This window comes from Piliocolobus tephrosceles, chromosome 7 (genome assembly GCF_002776525.5).
Source record: "Piliocolobus tephrosceles isolate RC106 chromosome 7, ASM277652v3, whole genome shotgun sequence".
In the NCBI taxonomy this organism is placed as follows: Eukaryota; Metazoa; Chordata; class Mammalia; order Primates; family Cercopithecidae; genus Piliocolobus; species Piliocolobus tephrosceles.
In genome coordinates, this window is record NC_045440.1 from 80,543,623 (window position 1) to 80,571,018 (window position 27,396).

Below are 27,396 nucleotides of genomic sequence, written 5' to 3' on the forward strand. Positions count from 1 at the left end.
TCATGATTGCAACAATGTGCTCTTCTTTCAGTTTTCAAGTATGTCGGAATTAGCAATTCTTTGCCTATCTTTCTAATATTAAAATCAGTTTCTGCATGGAATTAGACTGGCTCAATAAAGTCGCAGGAGTGTTAAATTAGCAGTAATTAAAAGCTTCATGCAGCAACTGCTAAACTTTTTCTCACCATTTTCAGAGCTATGCACATGGTAAATGCCTCAATATATATTTAAGTCAAGTGAAAGAGAATAAATGAATGACTGGCATCCATTAAGTGAGAAGGAGGGATTAATGAATGCCTTGTTTGTAATGAAAGTCGTTTTTTGCAACTAGTCGCAAAGATCCTCACATATACGACATTGCTCAATCCAAAACTTGAACACATCTTTCCTGGGCCTACATAAATGTAGTCTCTCTGGATCTCAGAAAAATAATGCCCCAGACCACACCTTTCATCTCTTCTAAGTTTTCCATGTAAAGCATTCTCCTTAGAGCCCTAGAAAGGTTACTAAAATTTTGACCCACTTAATCCTACACCTTCAGGGCAACATGGCATTCACCTGTGGTTTCCTTAATGCCCAAACCAGTCAGTCAACCTGGTTCTGCCCTGTTAACAAATGGACAGGACGCAGGCCCCAGAAGTTAAACTTTCCTCCTCTTCCCCCATGTCCCCAGGTGGACCATAATTACCATCCCTATTCCCAAGCAACCAGGCAGCCCCTTCCTCTGTGCCAAGGGAAGAAAACACCATGCTAGTTTAGAGATGCCTAACTCCAGCTGTGCTAAAAGATGAAGGACAATAATGCAAGTCTGCTCTGAGCTGCCACCATAGCCAGACATAGGGTAGCCCTGAAAGACTAGAACCAAGGACAGAGCCAAAGGAGAAAGAAAATATGAAAAAGTGAAAACACAGTGTTTAAACAGAATTTTTCCAAAAGCCTGCATATAGTGAGGACTTCTCAAGCCTCTGAATCTTTTTCCATTGAATTGTGCAATGGCACATGTATGAGCAAAGTCAAGACTCCTGGCTCCTAGGTAGGCACAGCCCAGTTCTTAGCTCCTAGGAAGCTTCAGGGCTTAAAGCGCCACTCTACTTGGACTGTACTATCAAGCCCCCAAAATGGGGGGAGCCGCCAGGGAAGGACTGATTTCCATTTCAAACTGCATTCTGGTACTTTGTACTCCAGCACCATTGGCCGATCAATATTTAATGCTTGGAGATTCTGACTCTGCGGGAGTCATGTCAGGGGACCTTGGGAGCCAATCTGCTTGAGCTTCTGAGTGATAATTATTCATGGGCTCCTGCCTCTTGCTCTTTCTCTAGCACGGTCCCACTCTGCAGACTCAGTGCCTTATTCAGTCTTCTCTCTCGCTCTCTCCGCTGCTGTAGCCGGACCATTTGCCTTCGCCACTGCTCAGCGTCTGCACATCCCTACAATGGCTAAAACAGCAATGGGTAAGGCACTGCGCCTCGTTCTCCGTCGGCTCTACCTGGAGCCCACCTCTCTTGAGCTCTAGAAGCATTCAGAGATATTTTATAAAGAAAAAGACGTTAATGGTAACACAAGACCAGGAAGGACAGGGCAGTTCTGGGGGAGGTGGGAGGGCAGAGAAGAGGTCCATGGAAATCTAAAGCGAATAATTTCTTTTAAAAGGTAGAAGCAGGTAAGTTGCTCTCCTGTGGGTAGAGAATTTATTCTGTTTCCATATTTAAAAATTAGTACTCAGTCCTGAGGGGAGGAAGCTACCTTAACTGTTTGCTTTAAATGGGCTTAAGGGACGTTTTGAAAAGTGCCTTATAACGACCTTTTTTTTTTTATTTCTTCTCTAGTTTAAGAAGAAAATAGGGAAGGGGAAAAGGGAAGGTGGGAGAAAGGAAAAAGAAAATTGCAAAGTCAAAGCGGTCCCATCCCGCTGTTTGAAAGATGGGTGGAGACGGGGGGAGGGGATGGAAAGAACGGGGCACATTTTACGGTATTGTCTGGTCAGAGAAACCGCTAGTCCTGGGGTGCGGTGCAGGGAGGTAAGACGGCGGGGGACAAGGGTAGGGGTAGGAACTCCGCTCCTTTGTTTTAGGGCAAGGGAGGGGAAGGAGAGAGGAAGTCGCGGAGGGCGTGGAGGGCGCGGGTGGGCAGCTGCAGGGGCGGGGAAGCGCGCGGTGGGGAGGGGTGGAGGGACAGCGGCTTCGAAGGCGCTGGGGTGGGGTTTCTTTGTGTGCGGACCAGCGGTCCCGGGGGGAGGCACCTGCAGCGCTGGGCGCACAATGCGGACAGCCCCACCCAGTGCGGAACAGCGCAGCCCCGCCCCCCGCCCGGTGCTGCATCTTCATTCGAAAGGGGTCGGGTGGGGAGCGCAGCGTGACACCCAGAAGCCCAGCCCTGCGGGGACAGCGGCGCCACGCCCCGCGCTCCGCGCTCCCTACTCCCCGCCGCGGCTTCCAAGAGAGACCTGACCACTGACCCCGCCCTCCCCACGCTGGCCTCATTGTTCTGCTTTTGAGAGAGATGGGAAAAGTGGGTTAACATTTTTCTTTTCGGAAGCACATTACATAGAGTGTTTAGACATAGACACAGATAAAGGGTTCTTTGAAGACTTTGATCGTTTGCGGGAAAAGCTTCTGGAACCTAGACATGTGTGTGTATAATAATAGAGATGACATGAAACCGTAATATAAAGCAAAAGAGGTCAAAGTCTTAAGTTGAGCCACGCGAAATTTCCGTTTTGTGGGTCAGACAGTGCCAAATATCGGCAATTTCATAAGCTCAGAGAGACAGACAGTAGAGACACGGGATGACCGGAAAAGATTCCGGATTCAGGGCCTTCATCCGCAATTGGCCTTGTGCCTTGAGTGCCCATGGTTCTGGCGCTCAGTGGCCCCGGGGTGGACAGGCAGAGTGGGGCCTGGGGTCCTGTGGCAGCTGGAAGCACGTGTCCCCCGGGACTCGGTTGCAGGATGCGGAGACAGGGAAAGCTGCGGAAAGAGCTCCATCTGGGCGGCTCCGCCCTGCCCCACCCTCTGCGCGGAGCTGGGGAGACCTCAGGCTCCGAGACTGGCGGGGAAGAGGAATATGGGAGGGGCAGTTGAGCTGTATGCAGTCTCGGAACCTCTTTTTTCTGTCCCGCAGTCCACAACGGTCCAAGCACCCTTTGATGTGCACAGACCCCCGGCGTGGTTCTCAGCCCCAGCACCGACCCCCTCCCAGCGGAGCGGGTGGCTCTGCAGAAAAGCTGGCTCGAGCCCCGCCCGGCCACACAAAGGCGCGGCCCCACCCAGCCCGGGCGCGAGACCGCAGAGGTGACCCCTTCCCAGGGATTCAGGGAGGGCTCTCTCTTCTTGCCCACCCACGGTCCGCGGAGCTGGGGGCTTTTTTTCCCCTAGCCCAAGCCCACCGCCCACCTCTGTTCTCTATGATTTTCCAGCATGGAGACCCCGCCAGGGGCTTCTGTAAGGAAGACCCTCGCTACTCCAGCGGGGCGCGGCTCGGCCCTACCCCTCCCAGCTGAGGCCCAGAGCCGCCTACCGCTGGCCGGGTGGGGGCGCACGTGGGGATTGGGTGCGTGGATCGCAGCCAGCCCTGCAGAGTCCCGCGCCGCGCCCTGCGCTCCCCTCCCCGGAGCTGGGCGCTCGCCCCCGCGGTGCAGCCGGGGAGACCGATTTCTGCGCAGTGTCCTGAGCTACCCCCTCTTTCCACAATTCGCATTTCACCCGCACGTCCAGAAAGGTTCTGAGAATGGGTGGTGGGGGCGATTTCGCTTCGCTTTCTGCACTCCTCAGAAAGGTTTCCGCTGCAGGCTAGCGGCTGCAAACTCATCGTCAACATCAGTATTATTATCATTTAAAATCATTATTATTATTTAATGATTCAGTAGCCTCATTTGTTCTCATTTGTTCAAAAGGGACGTGGATTGCTCTTGGTTAAGGATTAACCCTTGTTGCGTTCACTTTGCTTCCTTCTAATTGCCCTCATCCCTTTCTCCCACAGAAAGGAAATTTTGTCTCCAGATGTTCATTTTAAGTCATAAAGCAAATATATTTTTGCTTCCTGCCAGCATTATGTATGTTCATGTGGCTAAGATACATGTGCAGGTGCTTGCTAAGAGCAGGGTTTGTGTGCCAACGATTGCTGGAAAATTCTCTGCAGAGAATTGTTTGTGGCTGCAATGGATGAGAATACACATATATAATTGAGATGTTGTGATCTTCAACATAAGGTTATATCTATAAATATATAAATACAGTTTATGCACAAAATTTTAAGGTTTTTCCCCGAGAAACTGTTCTTCCAACTGCTGATTCTTGATACAGCCTCGATCCTACACAGATACATGGATCGTGAAATGGTAGCCTCCATCCCAGTAAAAATCCCACCCCAAATACGACAAACGCAAGGATCCTTTCTGGCCATAATTTAACTGCATTTGCAAATCATGAAAAGAACACTACTTCTGCAGTATTAAAATCATGGATTTTGAAATTAATTCCAATTTCAAAGATAGTCAATTAATTACCAGGGCGAGTGCTTTTTTCCTGATTCATTAAACAATTACGTATTCAGCATGATTGTAAGAGGTGCATATAATATTCCCCATTATCTTTTCTAATGAAGTGGGCACCTTCTGAATGGATATATAAGTAACTAGAAATGAAAAGCTGAGGATTTGGTCAGGATTTCAGGATAAAGCTGAAAGAAATGGCAGTAGTTTATCAATTAATCTCATGTATTTAGTTTCTACCAGGTGAGTAAGCTGAGCCTGCAATAAACACTCTCTGACCCAGTGTAACACGTCGCAGGTAGCTAGAATGACAGGATAAATTAATAGACCTGGTGGTGTTTGCCTATGCATGTTAACATTCTCTGAAAGAAAGTATCTTTTAAAATGATAATTAAGATTGGACAATTTGTGCTATTAAAATCTAGAACTTTAGTCATAATTCACAATGGTTTTACAATAATGCGACTTACAGATTTGTAGTAAATTTTTCTATTCTAAAACAGAAATGAGTGTTTTTATTGTTAGAGCCATTACCTCATTAATATTTTTAGCAAACTTTTATTTGTCGCATTGAAAACAGTTTTAATTACTTTGGGTTTTTATTTTTCAAATTACTAATGGATAGACTGTGGAATAAGCATTTGATCATTTGGCACAATATGACTTCCCATCAAATAGCTCATTCTCAGTGATTTAAAAATGCTACAAGAGGCTACATTTTACTCAGATTCAGGAAATGTCCTTTCAGAGTGCCACAAAGCTGATTCATATAATAAAATAGTTTTCTTCCCTATAATTTAAGATCAAGTAGCTACTTAGTTCTGTAAATACCTGGCAGTAGCTATCAAACAGAATTTTAAAATTAAATCTGTACAACTAACAATGAAGTGGAAGATTACACAGTTATCTGTACAACTAACAATGAAGTGGAAGAATCACATATTGAATGGAAGATTTTGTCATTGATAAATTCAGACCATCTTTAGGAAAATTCCGGATTTATCAATCACCATTATTTTTTACTTCAACTGAGTGTGACTGATCATGTGCTCAGGCTACCTTGGTAGCTCATTGCTCACAAGAGCCTGAAAAAAGCTGGCCTCCGAGCCCGAGGAAGCTCACGGCACAAACCTAGGCCTGGGCGTGGCCAGGGAGCTGCTGATAGCGAACCCCAACCCACACCAGTGTCTTTTTTGGTCGTGGGAAGAAAAACACATATTATCCTGTTGTCACAAGATCTGTGACCTTATATGAAAAATGCTAGAATTTTTTCATTAAAAAAAGAAAATACTGAATTAGCCAGTGACCCAGATGTTTTCAGAACCTAAACTGGTTCTGTCAATTGGAAAACCTCGGTGTCTGCATTAACTTTTCACCACACTAGAGGGCAATCATGTTCTCTAAAAAAGTAGATGATCGATGTAAACCTAGTTCCAAATATTAATTGTTTCATAAAATATTTTCTTTTACCAGGAACATTCAAGTGTTTATTCAATAAGCTGATGCCATGCTTTACCCTAGTGGATGAACAGAGCTTGTGCAATTTGCAAGGAGACAGGATGAAATGAATGGTCATAATCTGAAAGTAGATACACGCCCTGGTTAATAATTCCCTGATGGTTTTACTTCTCAGTTTTATTACATTGTAACTATAATACCATTTATGTTACTTCTGAGATTTTGTAGTGGATAAATAGTAGAAAAATGTCAGTAGTAATAGCAAAATTATTTAGCAGCCGAATATTTTAATGCTTAAAAATAAAGGAATAAATTAAAGAAAATCATTGTTTACTTTTTCATCGATCTGAAAAGTACCCCCTGTTCAGAGCACATCTGAATATCAGAGTCTCCACCTGCAGAGAACATGCAGGTTAGTGAGTAAAACAGGCAGGTATGTGATACTGAGGAGGTGTACCAAAAACTGACTGCTATTATTTTTCCCATCTTCTAAGTCTGTCTTTCTTTTCCGTTTAAAGATACTTTTTTAAATCAAATCCAATGTGATTTCAATCTAATTTTATCAGATTTCAACAGTTATTGAGCATCTCCTTGTAGTGGTGTTCTGCTTATTAGAAAATCGATGTTAATTTTAATGAAGTAAGAAGAAATATAAAGCATAAAGTAATTTGGGGTATCATCAAAAGTGAAATTTTTAAATGTATGCATTGAGAGAATTATTTTTCTATTATATTTTATGTAACTCTAATCCATCTGTAAAATATTTAATAGTGTCATATTACTGTGTTCCTCAAACTTTGATGTGCATATGAATTACCTTTGATTTTCATTAAAATGCAAATTCTGATTCAGTACATCTGACTTGAGGCAGACCTTCTGTCTTCTGAACAAGCTCCCAGATGATGCTGATTCTGACCACCAAACACATCAGTTTTAGGGATATTAACTTGTAATATACAGGTACCCCTCCTAGTAAGCTCTGGCATTATGTCTTAACATTTTTAAATCCATGGCAATCGTTACAAAATATTTTACTTCTGAACTCATATACCTAGGGATTTTATTACTCTGGGAATTATGTGTTCTGCACCATCACTCTCTCTTAATTGGATTTTTAAAATTATATTCATATTGCAGGACTCAGCAGAAGACCTTCGAGAGAAAGGTAGAAAATAAGAATTTGGCTCTCTGTGTGACCATGTGAGAGAGAGAGAGAGAGAAAGAAAGAGAGAGAGAGAAAGAAAGAGAGAGAGAGAGAAAGTCTGCCTAAGAAGAAATGAATGTGAATGCGGCTTCTGGGACAGTTGACAAGAATGATAAATCAATAATGCAAGCTTACTATTATTTATGAATAGCAATACCGAAGATATTAAAACAAAAGATCACTGTCTCAATATAGCTTATATGTATTATTTAGCAAATTATTCTAAGAGTATTTCTTCCTGAATACCATGTGAGAAAATTCTTAAGAACTTATTGAGTATGACTGTGTATTTGAAAAGAGTATGAGTGTTTTCTTCTGCTTATCTCAGTCAATAAAGGATCTTCATTATTCAATTCTAACTTTCTAAGAAAGTCAACTTACAGATAAAAGAGGATCTTCAAGGCATAGCATCAAAGACATAGTCAGGTCTCCCATGCAGTGACTGGCTGACCACACAGCCATCACCACCTTTCTGGAAATGTTATGCTGCAAAAATAATACAATACCTGAAATATCTCAAATTAAAAATATAGCATTTCCCAAATAGGGCACTAAAAACATGATCTCAAATAAAACTAGCTTCAGGGTTTGCAGAATATACTGTTACTCAATACAAAGTTGGACTAAGTCTCAAAGTTAGCCATTCAGTTGTTGTTAACAGTTCATTTCAGGGTCTCTCAGAAGCTGGGAAACTGTCCATTTTTGCAATTTCTTGTACATGGAAGGAAAGGAAGACACACTAAGACAGCATTACAAAAGTAATTCATGTTTTCAATGTTTAATTCTGGCAGTCGGGCGTGGCTATCTGTATAACTTCATTTGGAGATGACAAAAATCTAAACTTGAGGGCCTTGAGCCAGTAAGTCTTCCTAACTATTTCTTTACTCAAAAATGTTCCTGCAGTGGTGTTTTCTTTCAATAGTTTTTCTGGTGTATTCATACATTCCAGATTCTCTATGGGAAGTAACTTTTATCGATTGATTTAACCCTTGTGTAGCACATATAACATGCAACGCAGTGTTCTAAGAACTTTCCACATATTAACTGTGTTAATCACATAACAATCCTAAGAAGTAGGTTCTATTACAGATATGGAAACTGAGGCACAGAAAGTTGAAGTATCTTACTCAAGATCACACAGTTAGTCAGATCCAGAATTTGGGCCCGGGCCATCTGGCTTCGGAATCCATGTTTCACCAGTTCCTGCTAGTCTTGTATCTGTTCCATGTTAGAGGTGCTCCCACTGCAGAGGTCACACCTGTGATACCACCATTTTATTTAAACAGACCTGAGATGGTCTTCTCCTTTCTGATCACAGACTCACCTTGAAGAGAAAATACTTCCAAATTGATGATTAGTTTTAACAGCTTACCTGGAGCTTATTCAAATAATTGTCATGATTTAGGCTTTGGGAGAAAGAGCTATGAGGCCGTGTGGGTTGTAACGTATGAGACACGTCGCATTCTGCAGGCTCAGCACAGCATCGATTTCTGGCGTGAACACACTCTTGATGACCAGTTCCAGAAATAACGTTGACTTAATCCCCTCAGTCCCATCATGGTTAGCACATTTCAAAATGGCTCCTTAACTGCTTCTACAGGCCACAGATACTTAGTTTTAACATTTTGTTGAATAAAATAAATTTACACATGCACATTTAATATAACAGATATTATTTCAAGATTCTCTTCATATTATTACCACCAAAGCAGGCAGGCAGGCAGGCAGGCAGGCAGGAGAGAACCGTAGCAAGGTTCTGAATCCCTTGTGAAACATTTTTAATTATCTTTTAATAAAGGAATCAGGCCCTGTCATTTGTCAAGGAGACATTTGCAATAGTAAAACTTGTGTTTATAATAACCATTTTTATTAGTCATGATTAAAGATAACATTTTGTGTACACTTGTTCTCACAAAACACTTTTATGTGAATATAAAGGTTAATTAATGCATTTCAGCAATCATCTTGCTAGTCATCTGGAAATATAGCTTCTCTAGGAATTGTACTTAGAGAAGGAGCCACGTATTATACTATAAAATGGTAACAAAAATATTTTAAGTTTTTCCTCACTTGTTGACCTCCAGAGTAAAATATTTAATACTCTGGAAAATTATAGGTTTCAAAATTTATTTTATGGCAAGAAATAGATAATTACAGTTCTCATAGAGCACATTTAAAATAATTTATTTTTATAGAGCAAGAATATTGCCTAGGACTGAATTTTTTTTTACAAAGATTGTAAAGCAAGACCTGCAAGAGTGCCCATTTAGCAGTTATTCTTCTGGAATAATTATATTTTGGATATTGGCATTTGTACATTATCCATTAGGACAAGTACCCAATATAACAATAGATCATCAGGATAATAAATCTATCTTTTAGTTGTATGTCTTCATATCAGGATAAAGAGAATTGAGTAAAATTTATCTAAACCTAGTCCCACAAATACTTTTACAAGAGAGCATGTTAAAGTGTAAATTAAATTTTTATTAGCATTCTACTCTGTCTTTTGGAAGATTTTTTTTTTTTTCCCTATTAAATGCAGTCATAAAGTTTAACTTCCATTAACAAAGCTGCTCACAGTAAACCTATTATAATAATAGTTTTCCAGTTTGGGCTTCCTAGTGAGGAGCAACCTAACTCACATGAAACAACCCCAATTTATAATATATTGACTGTTACAAAACTGAGACCAGAAAATCCCATCATGATGGTACTGTTATCGTTTCCAGACTCTCAGAGGAAGAACATCAATCATCTCAGACACTGTTAGGATAGACTTATTGCAGCTTCCCTGGTAACTCTGCTTCAGAACATAATTATTTTTATTACTGCAGAGTTATTTTTATTTCCAACAAATATATCTACTGTTATTATTTCAGTCTTACAGCTTTATCTGAGAAATTCCAATTAGCACCCTTCTCATAATAATTATTCAAACACATGAAAAATTACCCAACTTGTTCTAGTCTTTTGATGACATATTACATGATCCTGCACTTTTGTCACTTTAAAAATTATCTTTTTATTCTACTTCTGATGATTTTTTTCTTATATAGTTTTTAAAAAGGAGCAGGCAAGCATAGAAGACTAAAAGCTGTTCAAAAGAAAAGTTAAACCGCATGATCTATCTATATGGGACGTGGTCATTTTTAGAAAACATTCACCTGCTTCATCCTTTTTAATCTTCATATAATCCCTCTGAGATGGGCATAGTACACAAGTTATCTTATTTAAAGATTGGTGAATTCAAGCTCAAATAATTTATTCAGTGGCAAGCCTCAGAGGCAGACTCGGGACACAGGTCTAATGTATATTATATATAGAGAGAGAGAGTAATATATATGTATTACATATAATAAAGTGTGTATTATTTACCTATTATATTTATATATAATATATAAATATGTATAATGTATGTGCCTATTTCATACATATATACACATTCATACAAAATAAGGTTTAGCACTCCCTCCACTGTCCTGTAATAAAACATGCACAGTGAGAAAAGCCACACACTAGGCATATTTGTCTTCAGTTTAAAGTCATCGATAGTCAGTGTCACTAACTAAAGTAAAATAGATTGGAGCACCAACTTTGTTCTGAAGCCTGTGCTAGGTATCATGAGAACAAAAATAAAAATGTTCCTCACTCTTGGTGGATTTAGTCTTTTGCAGAAAAAAAAAGATCATGTACATGTCAAATTTATAACTAGAAATGGATGTCACCATCTCACAATTTCACCATCTTAACAATTTTATTATACTGCCCTACAATATTACAAGATAGTACATAATGATACACTAGTAACATCAACTAGGAAGTACTAAGATCCACCAAAAGGCTGAAAAATTTAAATATTTAATGAGTCCATCAACCAATCTGGCCAGAGAATTCTTTAATTAAAATGCTTCCCAAATTTTACTGAGAATCAGCAGTGTTTGAGGAGCTAGCTTCCACCCCCAGAGGTTCTCACTGTATGGGTCTGAAGCAGGTCCCATGGATTTGCGTTTCTAACAAGCTCTCAGGTGGTGCTGATGAGGCTGATTCAAAACCACACTTGGAGTAAACCTAAAACAGCAGTGACCTGTAAGGCCCCAAGCAGCAGGCCAGGACAGCATGTGAGTTACCTCCTCTCTGGAACTCTGCAACAAGGCATCAAGAGGTCAGAGCCTAGGTTCCCATCAGCTCTGCCTTTCTCCACCAGTGCTGCTGGTGCTGCATGGAAGGAAGAGCCCAGAAGGGATTTTGAGTTTTAGTCTTTACTCCCGCTGACTCACCTTGGTCAGGTCAATTTTCCTCTCTGTTCCTCTAATTCAGCATCTGTAAAATAGCCATGTGAACTGCCTTGTCCATATCAGAAGGTCTTTTTCAGACTCAAGGAAACAAACGTGAAAGTGATTACTGTCTGTCAAGTACTATATAAATGCAAGAAGTTGAGTTTTTAAATTATCATTAGATATAATATAAATACCCATGTGCATGCATTTAGAATGAGTAAAGAGGGAACAAGGAGCACAATCAAAAACTGAGTCACTTTCTTTTTGAAAAATACTTTCTTTTTTTTTTTTTTTTTGAGACGGAGTTTCGCTCTGTCGCCCGGGCTGGAGTGCAGTGACCGGATCTCAGCTCACTGCAAGCTCCGCCTCCCGGGTTTACGCCATTCTCCTGCCTCAGCCTCCCGAGTAGCTGGGACTACAGGCGCCCACCACCTCGCCCGGCTAGTTTTTTGTATTTTTTAGTAGAGACGGGGTTTCACCGTGTTAGCCAGGATGGTCTCGATCTCCTGACCTAGTGATCCGCCCGTCTCGGCCTTCCAAAGTGCTGGGATTACAGGCTTGAGCCACCGCGCCCGGCCTGAAAAATACTTTCTAAGTAATGAAAAGTGAAATAAAATGTTACTTGAGTCCCTCTGACAACAGCATCAGACATTTTGCAGTTCTTGTGATTAGAACCCACCTGGCCAGCCCTTCTTCCTCCTAAAGAAGAGCCTTCTTCTTAAATGAATGTTGGCTCCGAAGAAGCAATTAACTCATCCATCACTTTATTACAGTCAGTCCACACCCAACTTTTCCCCAACTCAATCTGCTTTAAGGGAAGGGTGGTAAGTGGTGGCCCAAGATGGCAGCCATCAAGCTTAGAGAATCTCTGGAAGCAGGGGTGCCCCCAGCAAGTAAACACTGAAAATAGGAGAGGGATGATAAGCCAGAGATAAAACTCAGTACTTACTTTGCTTCTGGTCCATGTCTACCCCTTCCTGGCACCACCTTGACACTCTACCCTCTGGGTCCACCTTCCTGAGATGGTACAAACTCTGCTTAGACAAAGCAGCCCATGTCCAAATGTCTTAAAGTTTAGTTTAAAGCTGCCCTCAAAAGTTAAAACAGAAGTGTAAAGCTCTGTGCAATTAAAAGTAATCAGCTTGTCTTGGAACTCAAAAGAATGTAAAATCCTATGAAAATTAAAAAGCAGTACCATAAGTTCCCTCCGAAAGTCCTTAGGTCAGTAACTGTTCCTGTTACAGGTAAGAGAGAGCTCTAGTGGATTAGAGGCATGTGTGGGTATCCAGTGGACATAGTTTTGAACTATGCTCCACTACTCACTATCTGAGAATTCTTAAGCAAATTTATTAATCATTTCTATATTACAATTTTCTCAGTTATGAATGGGAAAACAACACCTAAATCACATGGTTGTTAAGTAAGCAATTGATTGTTGAGCATTTGGTAATCAAAAATATTAATCCCCTTCCCTGATTCCCTAGATAAATGATGAAAATACTAAATAAAAATAATAAAAATTTAAAGTAAACATCTCAGTTCTTATACTTCATTAATTTCTACATGTATTACAAACCTAGAAATTACTTGGAATTGAGGAAATGATTACTACTCAATAATTCTCCATGGTAGAGGGAGAGTTGGTATCATTATCTATGAGACAGCAGCCAATACAGTATATCTCCAAGGAAAAATCCATTCTACGCAGTGCCAGAATTTAATAGTTAAGCATTTTATCTTGGTCACAGCACAACAAGCAAGATGGGTATTTAAAATAAAAGTATATTTATCTTGCATATATTTCTTATTTCATGTTTCCCTGTCATATTTTATATCTCACCCTACTTCAAATACCTATATGCCTTCAATAAAACTGAGCCTTTTTGCTTACCCAGGAAGGTTCATCATTCAGTAGAAATAAAAAATGACTTTAGAAATATTAAAATATAAAAGTCTACACTGAGGTCTTTTGAATGCAGGAAAAGGAATTATATCACACACACACACACACATGCACGCATGCATACACATGCACAGAAGCTCTCATTCTTTGTTAACATCTTATCAATCCATCAGTTTCACTCCCACCCCCTATCACCTGACTGTGCACAATATCTCATTGCCACCTCCCAGTCTTCTCCATGCCTGGCCCCCTCCTGGCTCTCCTGCTTCCAGTTTAAACACCTTCCTTCAGCTAGATCTTTTCTTTCAGGGATCCTCCAGTTACTTTCTTATCTGGATCAATTTAGCCTTCCTCTTCTTCACCCATTAGTGGATGAGCACAACAAAGACACTTGAGTCAAATAATACAAACAGAATATACCTTAGAGGAGTGTGGTGACGAAAAGGATAAGGATACTTAGAGTTTAGGACTATTATCTCAACCACACATGAAAGCAGCGCCTTTACAATCAATAGTGTTTCAAGTACCAATCAATAATCTGTTATTGCTATTTTTAAAATCTATAAGGTATCAGTAAAATGTAATTACTAGAGCAACAAAGGTATCTTGTGAAATAAAATTAGTATTCATCTAGCATCTGAGTACAAAGGTTTAAGGGAGGATAACTACTAATACCAAAGCATTTTAAGCATTTTGTTTTGCCTCCAAAATATCAAATCATGTAAATGTATGGTACATAAACCAGGAATTATATTTATGACATAGCTGCAGACATATTAAGAGAAATATGTAGGCCGGGCGCGGTGGCTCAAGCCTGTAATCCCAGCACTTTGGAAGGCCGAGACGGGCGGATCACTAGGTCAGGAGATCGAGACCATCCTGGCTAACACGGTGAAACCCCGTCTCTACTAAAAAATACAAAAAACTAGCCGGGCGATTTGGCGGGCGCCTGTAGTCCCAGCTACTCGGGAGGCTGAGGCAGGAGAATGGCGGGAACCCGGGAGGCGGAGCTTGCAGTGAGCTGAGATCCCGCCACTGCACTCCGGCCTGGGCGACAGAGCGAGACTCCGTCTCAAAAAAAAAAAAAAAAAAGAGAGAAATATGTGCTTATACTTACTAGTATAGTACAGTTCTTTTTCATATTAGATACTGTTGATGATAATCTGCATATAAAAATCCTCAGTATTTTTTCACATTTATAAGCCATAAAATACAGGTAATAAAATATGTTCTACTCTCTCATAAACATGGAATAGTGACAAAGGAGGAGCTTTATATGAAAGCACCATTACAATTTAAACTCTCACAAGGTCATAATATATTGCACTAAGCAGGAGAGTTTAGCTTTGAAAAAAATGTAGGCATTTCCCTTACTTATTTAAAAAAAAAAAAAAAAAAAAAATCTAATGAGGTTCTGGAATGCAGAGCCAAAGCATAAAGGTGGAAATAAAAGAATTGCAAGTCTTAGGAACCAAAGACTTGGTTGATGATGTTTTTCAAAAAAGGTTTTGTGGTAAAACAAATAAGGTAAATGAAATTCAGTATTTAGGATGAAAAGTTTTTCTAACTTCAGGAACAACATTGAAGAAATATTGAACTAAGCGACTTTGAAAGAATCAGATTCCATGTGTTGAAATTTTTCTGAGAATGAATTTTTTTAAGACAGTGTACACAGTTACTGTGTGTATTAGTTATGGATTGTGGCAAGCTATATCACAACTTACTCAAGATAAGAAATAAGGAGGCCGGGCACGATGACTCACGCCTGTAATCCCAGCACATTGGGAGGCCGAAGCGGGCAGATCATGAGGTCAGAAGATCGAGACCATCTTGGCTAACACGGTGAAACCCCGTCTCTACTAATACAAAAAAATTAGCCAGGCGTGTTGGCTGGCGCGTGTAGTCCCAGCTACTCGGGAGGCTGAGGCAGGAGAATGGCGTGAATCTGGGAGGCGGAGCTTGCAGTGAGCCGAGATCTGGCCACTGCACTCCAGCTTGGGTGACAGAGCGAGGCTCCATCTCAAAAAAAAAAAAAAAAAAAAAAAAAAAACTGGACTTTGTGTCCAGCTTGCATAGCTGAAAAGAATAAAAACCTGTCCACTTAAACTCATTGCAAAAATAAGATGTCACTCCTACAAATAACAAAGGGCCATGAAATTATTCTATCCAAAAAACTATATGTTTCATGCCTTTGGATAAATTTTAGAAGTGAACTACGAATACATACGGTGATGATAGCCAGCTAAGAAGTCAAGGAGGATTTCTCAAATTTGCTGCTCAGAAAGATCATGCTCTCCACAAAACAAATAATAGCAGGCTTTCCAAGTCAACCCTTGAATCCAGCTTTCCTTGATCTTTCCTTCTTGGGAACTCTCACAAGTTTACTATTTAACAATGAATTTGACTACTAGCCATATACCATCTTGCAGCAATATTTGTTATCATGTCCCTTGTTATTTATCATTCACCTACTCTGTTTGAGCCAGCTACAAGTCACGTGTGTCATGCACTTTTTCCTATTTGATTTTTATAACACTTTGAGACATGTCTCATTATTCCTGATTGACAGGAAAGAAATACAGAAGCCATGGAAAGTTGAGTGACTTGCTCCTGATCACAAATGTGGGCCAGGGAAGAGCCAAGTTTCAAATCTAATGCTCTTTCCACTGCACTCTAGATTCCTCATTTTGAACTTTTTTTTTTTTTTGCACTATAGACATTTTGAACTATTTTTTAATTTTTTTACACTATAGACTTTTTTTTTTCTCTTATACCCAACTATACTAATGACTTCTTTTAGGCTAGAAACTTGTTTCACTTACTTTGTCTTTCTTCCCATTGCTGCATTATTGACCAACATGTATTGGGTACTTACTGGGTCAAGTACTGTGATTGTGCCAAGTACCTTATAGGAGGATTATCATCCTCATTTTTACAGGTGAGAAAGGAAAGGAGGTAAAGTCACAGCCAACAAAAATGGTAGCACCAGAATTTGAAACAAATCAGTCTGACCCAAGTTGACTTCATTAAACACTGTACGCACAGTCTTCCTAGACATAGTAAGAGCTCTAACTGTGTTTGGTGATTTGAGTATTATGACAAAGTAAGTAAGAGAAGCAGGGAGAATTATAAGAAATAAGGCTCCACAACACTTGGCTATAGCAAAGCCCCTTAAAACTTCAAAAGGTCACCCAAAGAATAAAGAACAGGCCGGGTTCGGTGGTTCACGCCTGTAATCCTAGCACTTGGAAGGCCAAGGTGGGTGGATCACCTGAGTTCAGGAGTTCGAGACCAGCTTGGACAACATGGTGAAACCCTGTCTACTACTAAAAATACAAAAATTAGCTGGGCGTGGTGGTTGCCACCTGTAATACCAGCTACTTGGGAGACTGAGGCAGGGAGAATCACTTGAACCCAGGAGGTGGAGGTTGCAGTGAGCCGAGATCACACCACTGCACTCCAGCCTGGGCGACAAGAGCAAAAAACTCTGTCTCCAAAAAAAAAAAAAAAAGAAGAATTTGGATAAATTAATGCTTATTAGCAATGTCTTGTACAGCACTTCAGTTTCTTAATACATTGTCTAACTCAATCCTTACAACAATACCCTATCCCCATTTTGTGGATAAATATACTCATGTTCAGAAGGTTGAATAAATTATCTAAGGTTGAATAGTTCCTGACCTAGAGCTCGAATCCTCAGTTGCTATCATATTCTTGCCCTTCCCCTGGGGTAACTAACATTCACTCACTAGTATAGGAGCTCAAATAAGCGAGAGAACATATAAATGAATACAAAGGAGACATTCACCTGCCTTCTCTTTTCCTTACATAGAGAAAGTTGATTATCTGCTATTGTGAAGTTTGCCTTTTGAAGGATAGAAATGAGAACACTTTCTTAAATTTTGCCTCTATGCCAAGAAATTAGAGTGGTACCACCAAGTAGTTCCATTTTCAAACTATCACTGTAGCTAAAGCTATGTGGTGAGGGCCAAGGAAGAGAAGAAGTATTCTTGCACTTCAAAATGCACAAAAATACCAGTCAGTAGCATAATATAAAGGAATTTAGTGGACAGAAGTTGACCTCAATGTGGCTCCAGGTAGGCTCTTAACCCCTACCCTACACTTCTTCTTCATGGGAAAGCCAACTGGGCCACTGGAAGATTCAGCAGCTACCATTTGCAGCTAAGGGACAGCCCCTCCCTGCTTAGCAACCAGTGAATATGCATTTATGGAACACCGGCTAACTGCAACACACACTCCTATGTATGAGGGAAAATAGAGCAAATGTTAAAGGAGATGCCTTCCCTTGCCTTCAAGAAACTTAAGTATAGTTGCAAGGAAATGATTAGCAGCAAACAAAGCCATAGAGAAGTAAGGGCTAAGGTCTGTGAAACAAGCCTGGAAAATAACCTTGTCCTTGAAAAAAACAAAAAGAAAGAAAGAAAAGAAACTCCAAGCCCCTTGTGATGGAAACCATTAAGTTTGCTTCACTTCTGTTTTTAGGAAGATACAAACCCAGTCTTAATGAACCTCAAGGCCACAACTTCTGGAGACATTTAGGAATTGTCACCACATTCTAATCTATATATCCTCTGTCTGGCCCTTCCTGTTATTATTTTGTAAAACTTTTGAAGATCTGAGCAACGTTTAAAACCATGAATCCCACTTTTTTTTATAAGTAATATTTAGGCTGAATAAACAAGAGAAAATAGGACATAAAGGGGAGCTAACACTGTGCCTTCATTTATAATGTATTCCCAAGTTGTGAGTTTGGTTTATCAGCAATTTATCATGCCGAATTCCAAGTCATATTTATCTATGCAGATCAAACACTTGATTCTATTTTTGCCTTAATTTTTGGGGGGGTATGTTTATGACCAAGTCATATGGTATTTTCTGTGACAGATAAAATGCACAGGTTATTCCAATCTGACTCAGCCAGTCATAGCAACATGTAGTCCTTCTCATGTCTTAAGAATGAGTATCAAGGATTCAAATGGAGTTCCAGATGGCATCCAAAAAGCTTATATTTTATACATCACTTATTCTGTCTAACAGTACAAAAAGAATACTTGAAGCCAAAAACAGACCTTGCATGTAGTATGTGGAAAAGTAGAAATTGCCCTGATAGTTTAACAATTTGAAATTCGAGACATTAATTGCTTTATGAAGCATTTGTCACATCATATATAATATTTTATGCCTATCATATATATACTTATTATGAAATATAAAGAAATTATGCATTCTCTCTAACTAAGACTTTGTATCCTTGACCAATAACCACCTCCACCCTAGCCGCTGGAAACCACCCTTCCACTCTCTGCTTCTACAAGTTCTACTTTTTTACTGAGATCATGCAGTATTTGTCTTTCTGTTCCTGGCTTATTTCACTTGACATAATGTCCTTCAGGCCCATCCATGTTGTCACAAATGACAGAATTTCCTTCTTAAGACTGAAGAGTATTCCATTGTGTATATGTAGCACATTTTCTTAATTAATTCATCTGTTGATGGACACTCAGATTGATTCCATATCTTGGCTCTTGTGAATAATGATGCAGTGAACATAGGAGTGCAGATACCTTTTTGACATACTGATTCCACTTTTTTGGGATATATACCCAGTAGTGGGACTGCTGAATCATCTAGTAGTTTTATTTTTTATTTTTTATTATTATTATTATTTTTTTTTTTTTTTTTGAGACAGAGCCTTGCTCTGTCGCCCAGGCTGGAGTGTAGTGGTGCCATCTAGGCTCACTGCAACCTCTGCCTCCTGGGTTCAAGTGATTTTCCTGCCTCAGCCTCCTGAGTAGTTGGGATTACAGGCATATGCCACCATGCCTAGATAATTTTTGTATTTTTAGTAGAGATGGGGTTTCACCATGTTGACCAGGCTGGTCTCGAACTCCTGACCTCAGGTGATCCATCCACCTCAGACTCCCAAAGTGCTGCAATTACAGGTGTGAGCCATGGCACCTGGCCTAGTAGTTCTATTTTTAATTTTTTGAGGAACCTGCATACTGCTTTGCATAATGGCTCTAGGAATTTACATTCCACCAGCAGTGCCCAAGGATTCCGTTTCTCCACATTCTGGCCAACCAATCTCCTGTCTTTTTGAGAACAGACATTTCAACAGGTGAGAGATGATATCTCACTGTGGTTTTGATTTGCATTTCCCTGATGATTAGTGATCTTGTGCCTTTTTTCATATAACTGCTGGACGTTAATATGTCTTCCTTTGAGAACTGTGTATTCAGGAGAAAATAACCACTTCTCAGAGGAGCTTTTATTTCAAAGTATCCAGGAAAAAAAAATTTTTAATGGAAAATGTATCCTAGCGTAAGTTGTCTTTTATATTTTGACCCTATTGGTAACATAAACTGGATGACAAAAAACTGGAACGCAAAGGCTTCAGGAGGATTACTTACTTGCATTGTATATTGCCTTAGGTCCTCTGCAGAAAATTATACTCATTAAAGTTCAAGGCTATGATGTGATAAAACCTATTTCAGGAAATGAGTCTACATCGCAAATCTTGAGGAAGTAACATTTGAATTTCAAAACAAAGCAATTTTCAATGTCATATCTAGGTTAACCCAAAAGATTTATTTCACCCTATTTAGCTGCCTCTAAGATGGATGCTGAAGATAATTATACTGTGGAACAAACAGTACGATGCTTCACACTCACCTCACAGGCTCTGTTATTCCCACGTACTGCCAGAGATACGCCAAAATAAAATCACTGCAACCTTTTGTGTAACACCAGGCAGTTATAAACCTTGACAGTATTATTTTCTATTTATATATAGTATATGTTATATTTTACAAGTATAAAATATAACATATTTTATAAATGTAAAATAGAATATATTTATTCTATTCTCTTTGACACAAAGTGACCATAAGACATATTACTTAAGTATGACTAGCAAAATCATGCTTGTCATTCAGGTGGAAATTCTTACCTAACTGTTCAGTTTTTGTTCACTGCACCATTGACATAAGGCAAACTAATGCCACAAACTGTGCAAAACAATGCACAGTGTTTGAATGAGTGGCTAAAATAAAACTCTAATGAATGGGGTTTGAAAAATGCAACTTTGAGGACACTGTTGAGTAAATGATACACACTGCACGTTTTACAAAATTTCGTTGAAGAACACGTGGATATTCTTTTTAGGATTATGGAGGGAAGCAAAATTTCAGCTCCTACATGCAGCTTTTGTGGCCTTTGTCTGAAATAGTTATCGTCCATTAATTATTTAGATATCATTTATTTCCTAAGACAACATTTAGGGAGACTGCCTTAAGTACAATTTGTCCACTACCCAGATAAGAACTCTTTTTGGTGGAACGTTGGTAAATATTACTTGGCAGTAACACCAAGTTAAAATATTTGTTTCACAGTTGATGTTAATAACTATTATAAATAAAGTGAATTTTACAAGGCATACTCAGATCTAAAACAGCAATATGGAGGCTCTTCAAATCCATTGAAACTTTATACCAGCCTATGGAAGTAGAGGTTTTTATGCAAATTCTTCAAGAAATATGCTCTGAACTTTTAATTCCTTAGATTGATAGAGGAATTAAATCATGATATAACTAATAGGTTTGTGGTACATATTGCTGCTGCTTAATCTAACTCTGTGTCTTCCCAGTGTTCTATATAAATTAGATATTTCATTATCTGAAAACAGTCAACCCCATCCCCTGGTGATAGCTCTAGGACTCCTTTTGAGTTCATTAAATCTGTATTCTCAGTCTCCAAACTTCTGGTTAATTCAAGCAGAGAAGTCAACTAGCCCATGAACTGAAATAGTGTCATTTGAATATTTTTTTATTTTGCAGTGTGATAAAAGTCTTGCACTTTTTATTTCTGAAAGTTTCTGCTTTCACTGAGAGCATAATAGGCAATCCACCCTTATGTAGTCTTATACACAAAGTCATAGTCAGGCTAAATTCAAACACCCATGTGAGATAGAAGCCAAGGTTTATTTTCTGGAGAAAAGCCACACATTACAACAAAGTGAACAATGAAGCCAGCATCCTTATCACTGGTGACCAAAACATTTGTGACTCTGGGCATTGGCCCCACAAATGTAATAATCATTCTGCATAGGAAGTAAGTTTTGCTAATTAAAAATGGATCTGATATATTTTCTACTCTTCAGCCAAGAATTAAAAAGTAATATTGAGAAATTTAAATCATTTGGGTGCTACATTGAGCCATTTTGGAGAAACAGTTCAGAGAATGTCATGGCAGCCTCAAATTGCTGCTCAGCAGCAGCCCAGCTCAGAAGATTGCAGGAAAGGAAGAGCATAGTCATTCTTACGTGAGAACTGTCCTTAACCAGGTGAACAGACTCTCCATTTTTCACCCTGGCTTTATCTCATTTAAGTCCCAACCAATCTACCTATCATTTTAGGTTTTACTATCTGGTAGTATTTAGGGGCCTGGCGGGGGGAGGAAACCCTCAATACTCAGAATTAGACTTGGTGATAAAAATCATGACACATAAACAGAATAAAGGGCTTTCATTACTCCTTTAAACCACGGTGTCATTCGGTCTTCAATAGGGACTGTAAGAATTTATTTCATCAGGAGAAAGAAAAAAAGGACAAGAGCCTGCATGATGCAGCAGAACTCTCATTAAACACAGCAGGAGCTTTAACTGGAATCCAGGGTAAGGTGAGGTACCAGGTTAAACAATTTACTGCTTCTATTACAATTTTGATCACAAGGACTGATTCATGTCATCTAGTTTCTTTTCCTTGTCACTATCACTGGTGCCAAGAATACATCAAATTGAAATTTAAGAGCCTCATATATTTCTGTATAACCCAGTGATGGGTTGTACCGCTTTGACCTTCTTAAATGTCCCTTTATTTGATTTGATATCTATTCCCATAGAAAAACTATAATGCTTTGCTTGGTCAAAATATTAATCTTTCAAAACCTCCCTGGCTTAGAAAACCATAATTTCTGTAGAGAGAGACGGGTAGAATGTGGACTGAATCTAATTTTATTCTAAAGCAATTAGCATTACATCATCATAGCAGAAATATCTAGGATATTACCTCACGTCAGTGATCTTTTGAGATGTTAAAATGTATTTAAAAATCTGAGTTCTTCCTTTTTCTTTTTAAATGTTACATCATTAATTATATATTCATCAGCCAAAATATTTTATGCTCCGAATTTGAGCCGATATAATATGTAAGAAGTGTTCAAAGTGAAATTATTGGCCGGGCGATGTAGCTCATGCCTGTAATCCCAGCACTTCGGCAGGCCGAGGCGGGCGGATCATGAGGTCAGGAGATCGAGACCATCCTGGCTAACACGGTGAAACCCCGTCTCTACTAAAAAATACAAAAAATTATCCGTGCATGGTGGTAGGCGACTGTAGTCCCAGCTACTCAGGAGGCTGAGGCAGGAGAATGGTGTGAACCCGGGAGGCAGAGCTTGCAGTGAGCCCAGATCGCGCCACTGCACTCCAACCTGGGCGACAGAGGGAGACTCCGTCTCAAAAAAAAAAAAGAAAAAAAAAAAAAAGAAATTACTTTAGTCTATTTTGTCTTTTAAAAAGAATATCACAGGGATGGACCTCCCAAAAGGATTTTTAAATGGGATTACATATCTGACTTTTAAAAAAATAATCTGATCTTGAGTTATAGTGCCCCAAAGTAAGCAAACTTCCAAACACACACAATATGATCAGAATTGAGTTAAAATTATCATCGGGGCTTAATTTCTGAAATTAAAAAGGAAATGTTATTTCCTTATGGAAAAAAAAAGGAACCAAAAATGAACTGCAAGGTAGCTGATTTCTGTCTATGTTAAGACTTAGGTAATGGGAGAAAGAGAAAAGGGAGGACAGAGTTAGGAGAAGGCAGGGTTTAACAATTGCGGGTGCAAGACTCAGGTCTTTTTATAACCCATTTGCAGAGAACCCTGTTCCTCCCATTAACTGCTGCCTTTTTAAATCCTGGCACCAGTTCTGAGGACTGCAGGGTCCATAGCTAGTGCCCCACTCTACCCAGTTTAAAGACACCACTGCCTGGAAATGACAGGGTTTTTTTTTCCTAAGGAAAGAAGTGCTTTCTGCCACTGTATATATAAACTGGCAAGCTTCAAATAAAGTGCTTTCGTCCTTTCTGTCTATCAGAAACTGTGCAAATCGAATTGCCGTAAAACCAAGGGCAAGAGACATCTATCCTGCATTCTTTAGCATCTGATTTTATCCTTTACTTTATCCCCAGGCACTTTTCAAAAGGAAAAAATGAGGTTGCATTTAAATTGAGTATTTAGGACTTGCCAAGAAAACCTCCCACTAGGCTAATATGATTGCAGGGAAAACAAGAGAAAGGAAAAGTGGAAAGGGAATATGCTAACAGATCTGGGCCTCATCAGCAGAGCCGTCCTGAACACAAGGCCATGGTTAGCCATCTGGTCCTACAAATGACGTTTTCCTTATGGTCATTAAGAACACCAGTGTGTCGGGACACAAACAAGTATTCCTTTCAGAGATTATGACACATTTTCTCCCAAAGTAGTATATTAATGACATTTCCAGAGCATTCTTTACTATCTTTTATATGTGATCAGGAAGTCTAATACATATTGCTACTTCTTTTACAAAACACAGCATTAGCCAAAACTAAGGTGTCAAATAAAATTTTGCCTAGGATGAATAAACGGAAGAAATTCTTATGCTACTGCACTATCAATTCCAAATTAAATAACAACAAAATGATAAGTGTTAAAATTCATGTTAATGATTGTTCCCACACAAGCCGGAAAAAAAAAATCTTTCTGAGGAGGGTCTTTCACCAGTTAATCCTAACTTTCAAAGTGTTCAGTGGCTCCAAATTCAGTTACTGTTTCCTATCAGTTCTTCTTTCATTAAGTCTCTTCCCTTTTTTTTCTCTTTGCACTATTTCCCTTAGCCAGGTACATAACCTGATGTGCCTTATTTATTTGTGTCTTAAGTTTGTTTCCTGATGACATACCTTTCCAGCAATGCCATCTGGGGAGTTTGGGCAACTGTACCACGTTAGGAGGAAACCCTTCTTCACAGCAGAGTGTGCCTTTGCTTCAGGGAAGCAATCAGGATTTGCTTGGACTGTGGTTGCAGCTCTCTTTTAAGGATCTCCCTAGAATGCAAGCAACTCGTCAATGAGAATTTGTGCAGTGGCTGTCACTGGGTAGCGTTATGCTATGTGGAGTCATAGCCTTTGATACAAATAACAGTAAAGATAAGAATACTATTAAAGGAATCGCCCACAGAGGTTAACTGGGTTTTGTCTCCAGAGCACCTTGAACAAGAAAGAACATTTTTGTCAGTCATTTTCTTAGTTTTAGCTGCTAAAACAAAGTACCATAGACTAGGTGGCTTATAAACAACAGAAATTTATTTTTCACAGCTTTGGAGACTGAAAGTCTGCGATCAGGCCACCAGAATGATCAGATTCTAGTTAGGGCCCACTTTGGATTTGCAGACTGCCAATTTCTAGTTGCATTTTCATGTGGCAAAAAGAGATTGAGCTAGCTCTCTGGTCTTCTTATAAGGACACTAATCCCATTCATGAAAGCTTCACCTTCATAACCTAATTACTCTCCCAAGACCCCACCTCCAAATACCATCACATTGGGAATTAGATTTCAAATACAAATTTTGGGGGGACACAAATATTCAGTCCATAATAGTAATGATTATTCATTACACATAGGGCTCTAAATGTGCTGGCTCCTGACAGTTTTTACTCTAAACTTTCTTTATTAGCTTGTCAAGCATAATTAGGGCAGTAGCCTTAGTGAAAATTATTGAATTTCATTTCCTAAGGACAGATATTGAGGAGTTTTTCTTCGCTAAAAATTCATGTTCTGCTACAGCTTTCATCTGTTACTATTTTGTGAGATGGAAAATCTTTAATTTTATTTTTATGTTTGGATTGACCCCTCTTACTAAGTTGGCATGCAATATGCTTCATATACTTCTAATATGTGCTTAATTTTGCAAAATGTTTTGGGTACCTGATTGCATTTCTCTTCCAAAAAAGGTACCAGTCTACAAAACCTTGCTGTTATTGTTTTCAATTAGTTCATGGAATTAAATGTATTAAATCACCAAATGTTTTATCCTCTGGCAGAAATTGATTCTCACTGAACATCCATATGAATCTGGATCTGGCTGGGCCTTTATTAAGTGACACAATTTCACTAACCGAATAAACAATTGATACAAAGAAATTTGGTTTAGCCTTCTAAAATTCCAATGGTGTTCAATAAAGTATCTCAGAATGGGTGTTCCAGGACTTTTATGGCACAGGACAAAATGTATTGCTTATTTTAAGAAAATAAGCTAAATAGTGAGGAGATTATTTTAGCAGATCCTCAGGATGTGTTAGGTTGAATCATAGGCAAATGATATTTATTTGATCTTTGCACCTGTTAACACATTGAACCTCACCCTAGAAATGTAGAGCTAGAAGAAAGCCTTCTGGCAGTTTTAAAATAGATTGATTTACTGCAATTTATCCAGAAGCTTCACCATTTTCACTGGCTACATGTGACTTTGGCCTCTGTGGAGCTATATCCTCATTTGTAAAATTGGTGGTGAGGTAAGTGGACAGTTGACTAAATAATCTCTTAGAATAATTCTAGTATCTGTGGATCTAAAGCATCCAGGGGTTGAATATGTTTCTTTCTGGCCAAGGAAAGATGGACCTGTCAATCATACCCAAACTCATCTTCCAAGAATCCTCTTTCCCAAGATACCCACTCTCCCTTGGGTTATATTATCGTAATGACCAGAAGCCCCTGCCAAGAGGCAACTGTTAACCTGGGAGGTCTATATTTTAGGTCACAGCCATCTGCTTATACTTTCTCACAAGTTAGTGCACAGTATACCCATCATTTTCTTCCATTTTCCTTAATTTATTAATTTTACTAATTGCATAATTAACAAAGATAAGAAGATTTTTACCTCCTTACCCCCATCTGGTAGTTTGCAGATACCTGACCTAATAACAACTGACAGTGATGAGATACTCACCAAGTTTACCAGGGCAGGAGGACTCCTAGAGGAAAAATGAGAAGATGAAATGGGGAAGGGGAGTGAAGGACTAAGGAGGTGACAATCTGGAGTCTTGCAACTGCATGGCAAGATTGGCACCCATGCTGGGTTGCAAGGGAGGGAAGGAGATCCTCATCAGACGTAATCAGAGCTCAGATCCAGGGCTTTGATGTGTGTAGAAAGAGGGAAAGACAAAGAACTTAAAACAGAGCTGCCATTTGACCCTGCAATCCTATTACTTGGTATATACCCAAAGGAAAATAAATCCTTCTACTAAAAATACAGGTGCGCTGGTATGTTCATGGCAGCACTATTCACAATAGCTAAGACATGGAATCAACCTAGATGCCCATCTATTTAGGTTGGATAAAGAAAATGTGGTAAATATACAGCATGCAATACAACATGGCCATGAGAAAAAATAAAATCATGTCCTTTGCTGCAACATGGATGCAGCTGGGATCCATAATCCTGAGTGAACTAACACAGGAACAGAAAACCAAATACAGCATGTTCTCATTTATAAGTGGGAGCTAAACACTGAGCACACATGGACATAAATATGAGAACAATACATTCTGTGGACTACTAGAGGGGGAAGGAGAGAGGTTTGTAAAACTACCTATCAGATACTATGCTCAGTAGTACCTGAGTGATGGGATCTGCACCCCAAACATCAGCATCATGTAATATTCCCATGTAAAAAGACTTCACATATACCCCTTGTATCTAAAATAAAACTTGAAATTTAAAAAAAAAGAGGCTGGGCATAGAGGCTCACACCTGTAATCCCAGCACTTTGGGTGGCCAAGGTGGGCAGATTGCTTGAGCCCAGGAATTCGAGACCAGCCTGAGAAATCTGGTGAAACTCTGTCTGTACAAAAAATACAAAAATTATCCAGGCATGGTGGAGCGCACCTGTAGTCCCAGCTACTGGGGAGGCTGAGGGGGGAAGATCACTTGAGCCCAGGAAAT

The 27,396-nt window shown here is 39.4% G+C and overlaps 1 protein-coding gene across 2 annotated transcripts in view; it reads left to right on the forward strand.

Moving 5' to 3' along the window:
* Positions 1–1,324: 1,324 nt before the first annotated feature.
* STMN2 (stathmin 2) overlaps positions 1,325–27,396 on the forward strand; it is a 55,767-nt gene continuing 29,695 nt past the window's right edge. Inside the window, exons 1-2 of one of the 2 annotated variants that reach the window (XM_023227765.1) lie at positions 11,232–11,236; positions 13,196–13,199. In XM_023227765.1, coding sequence (XP_023083533.1) covers positions 13,196–13,199 — 4 coding nt within the window. In that variant the 5' untranslated portion in view covers positions 11,232–11,236. Of the gene's footprint in view, positions 1,455–11,231; positions 11,237–13,195; positions 13,200–27,396 lie in introns of those variants that run through there. The other variant, XM_023227764.2, reaches the window with a different exon arrangement.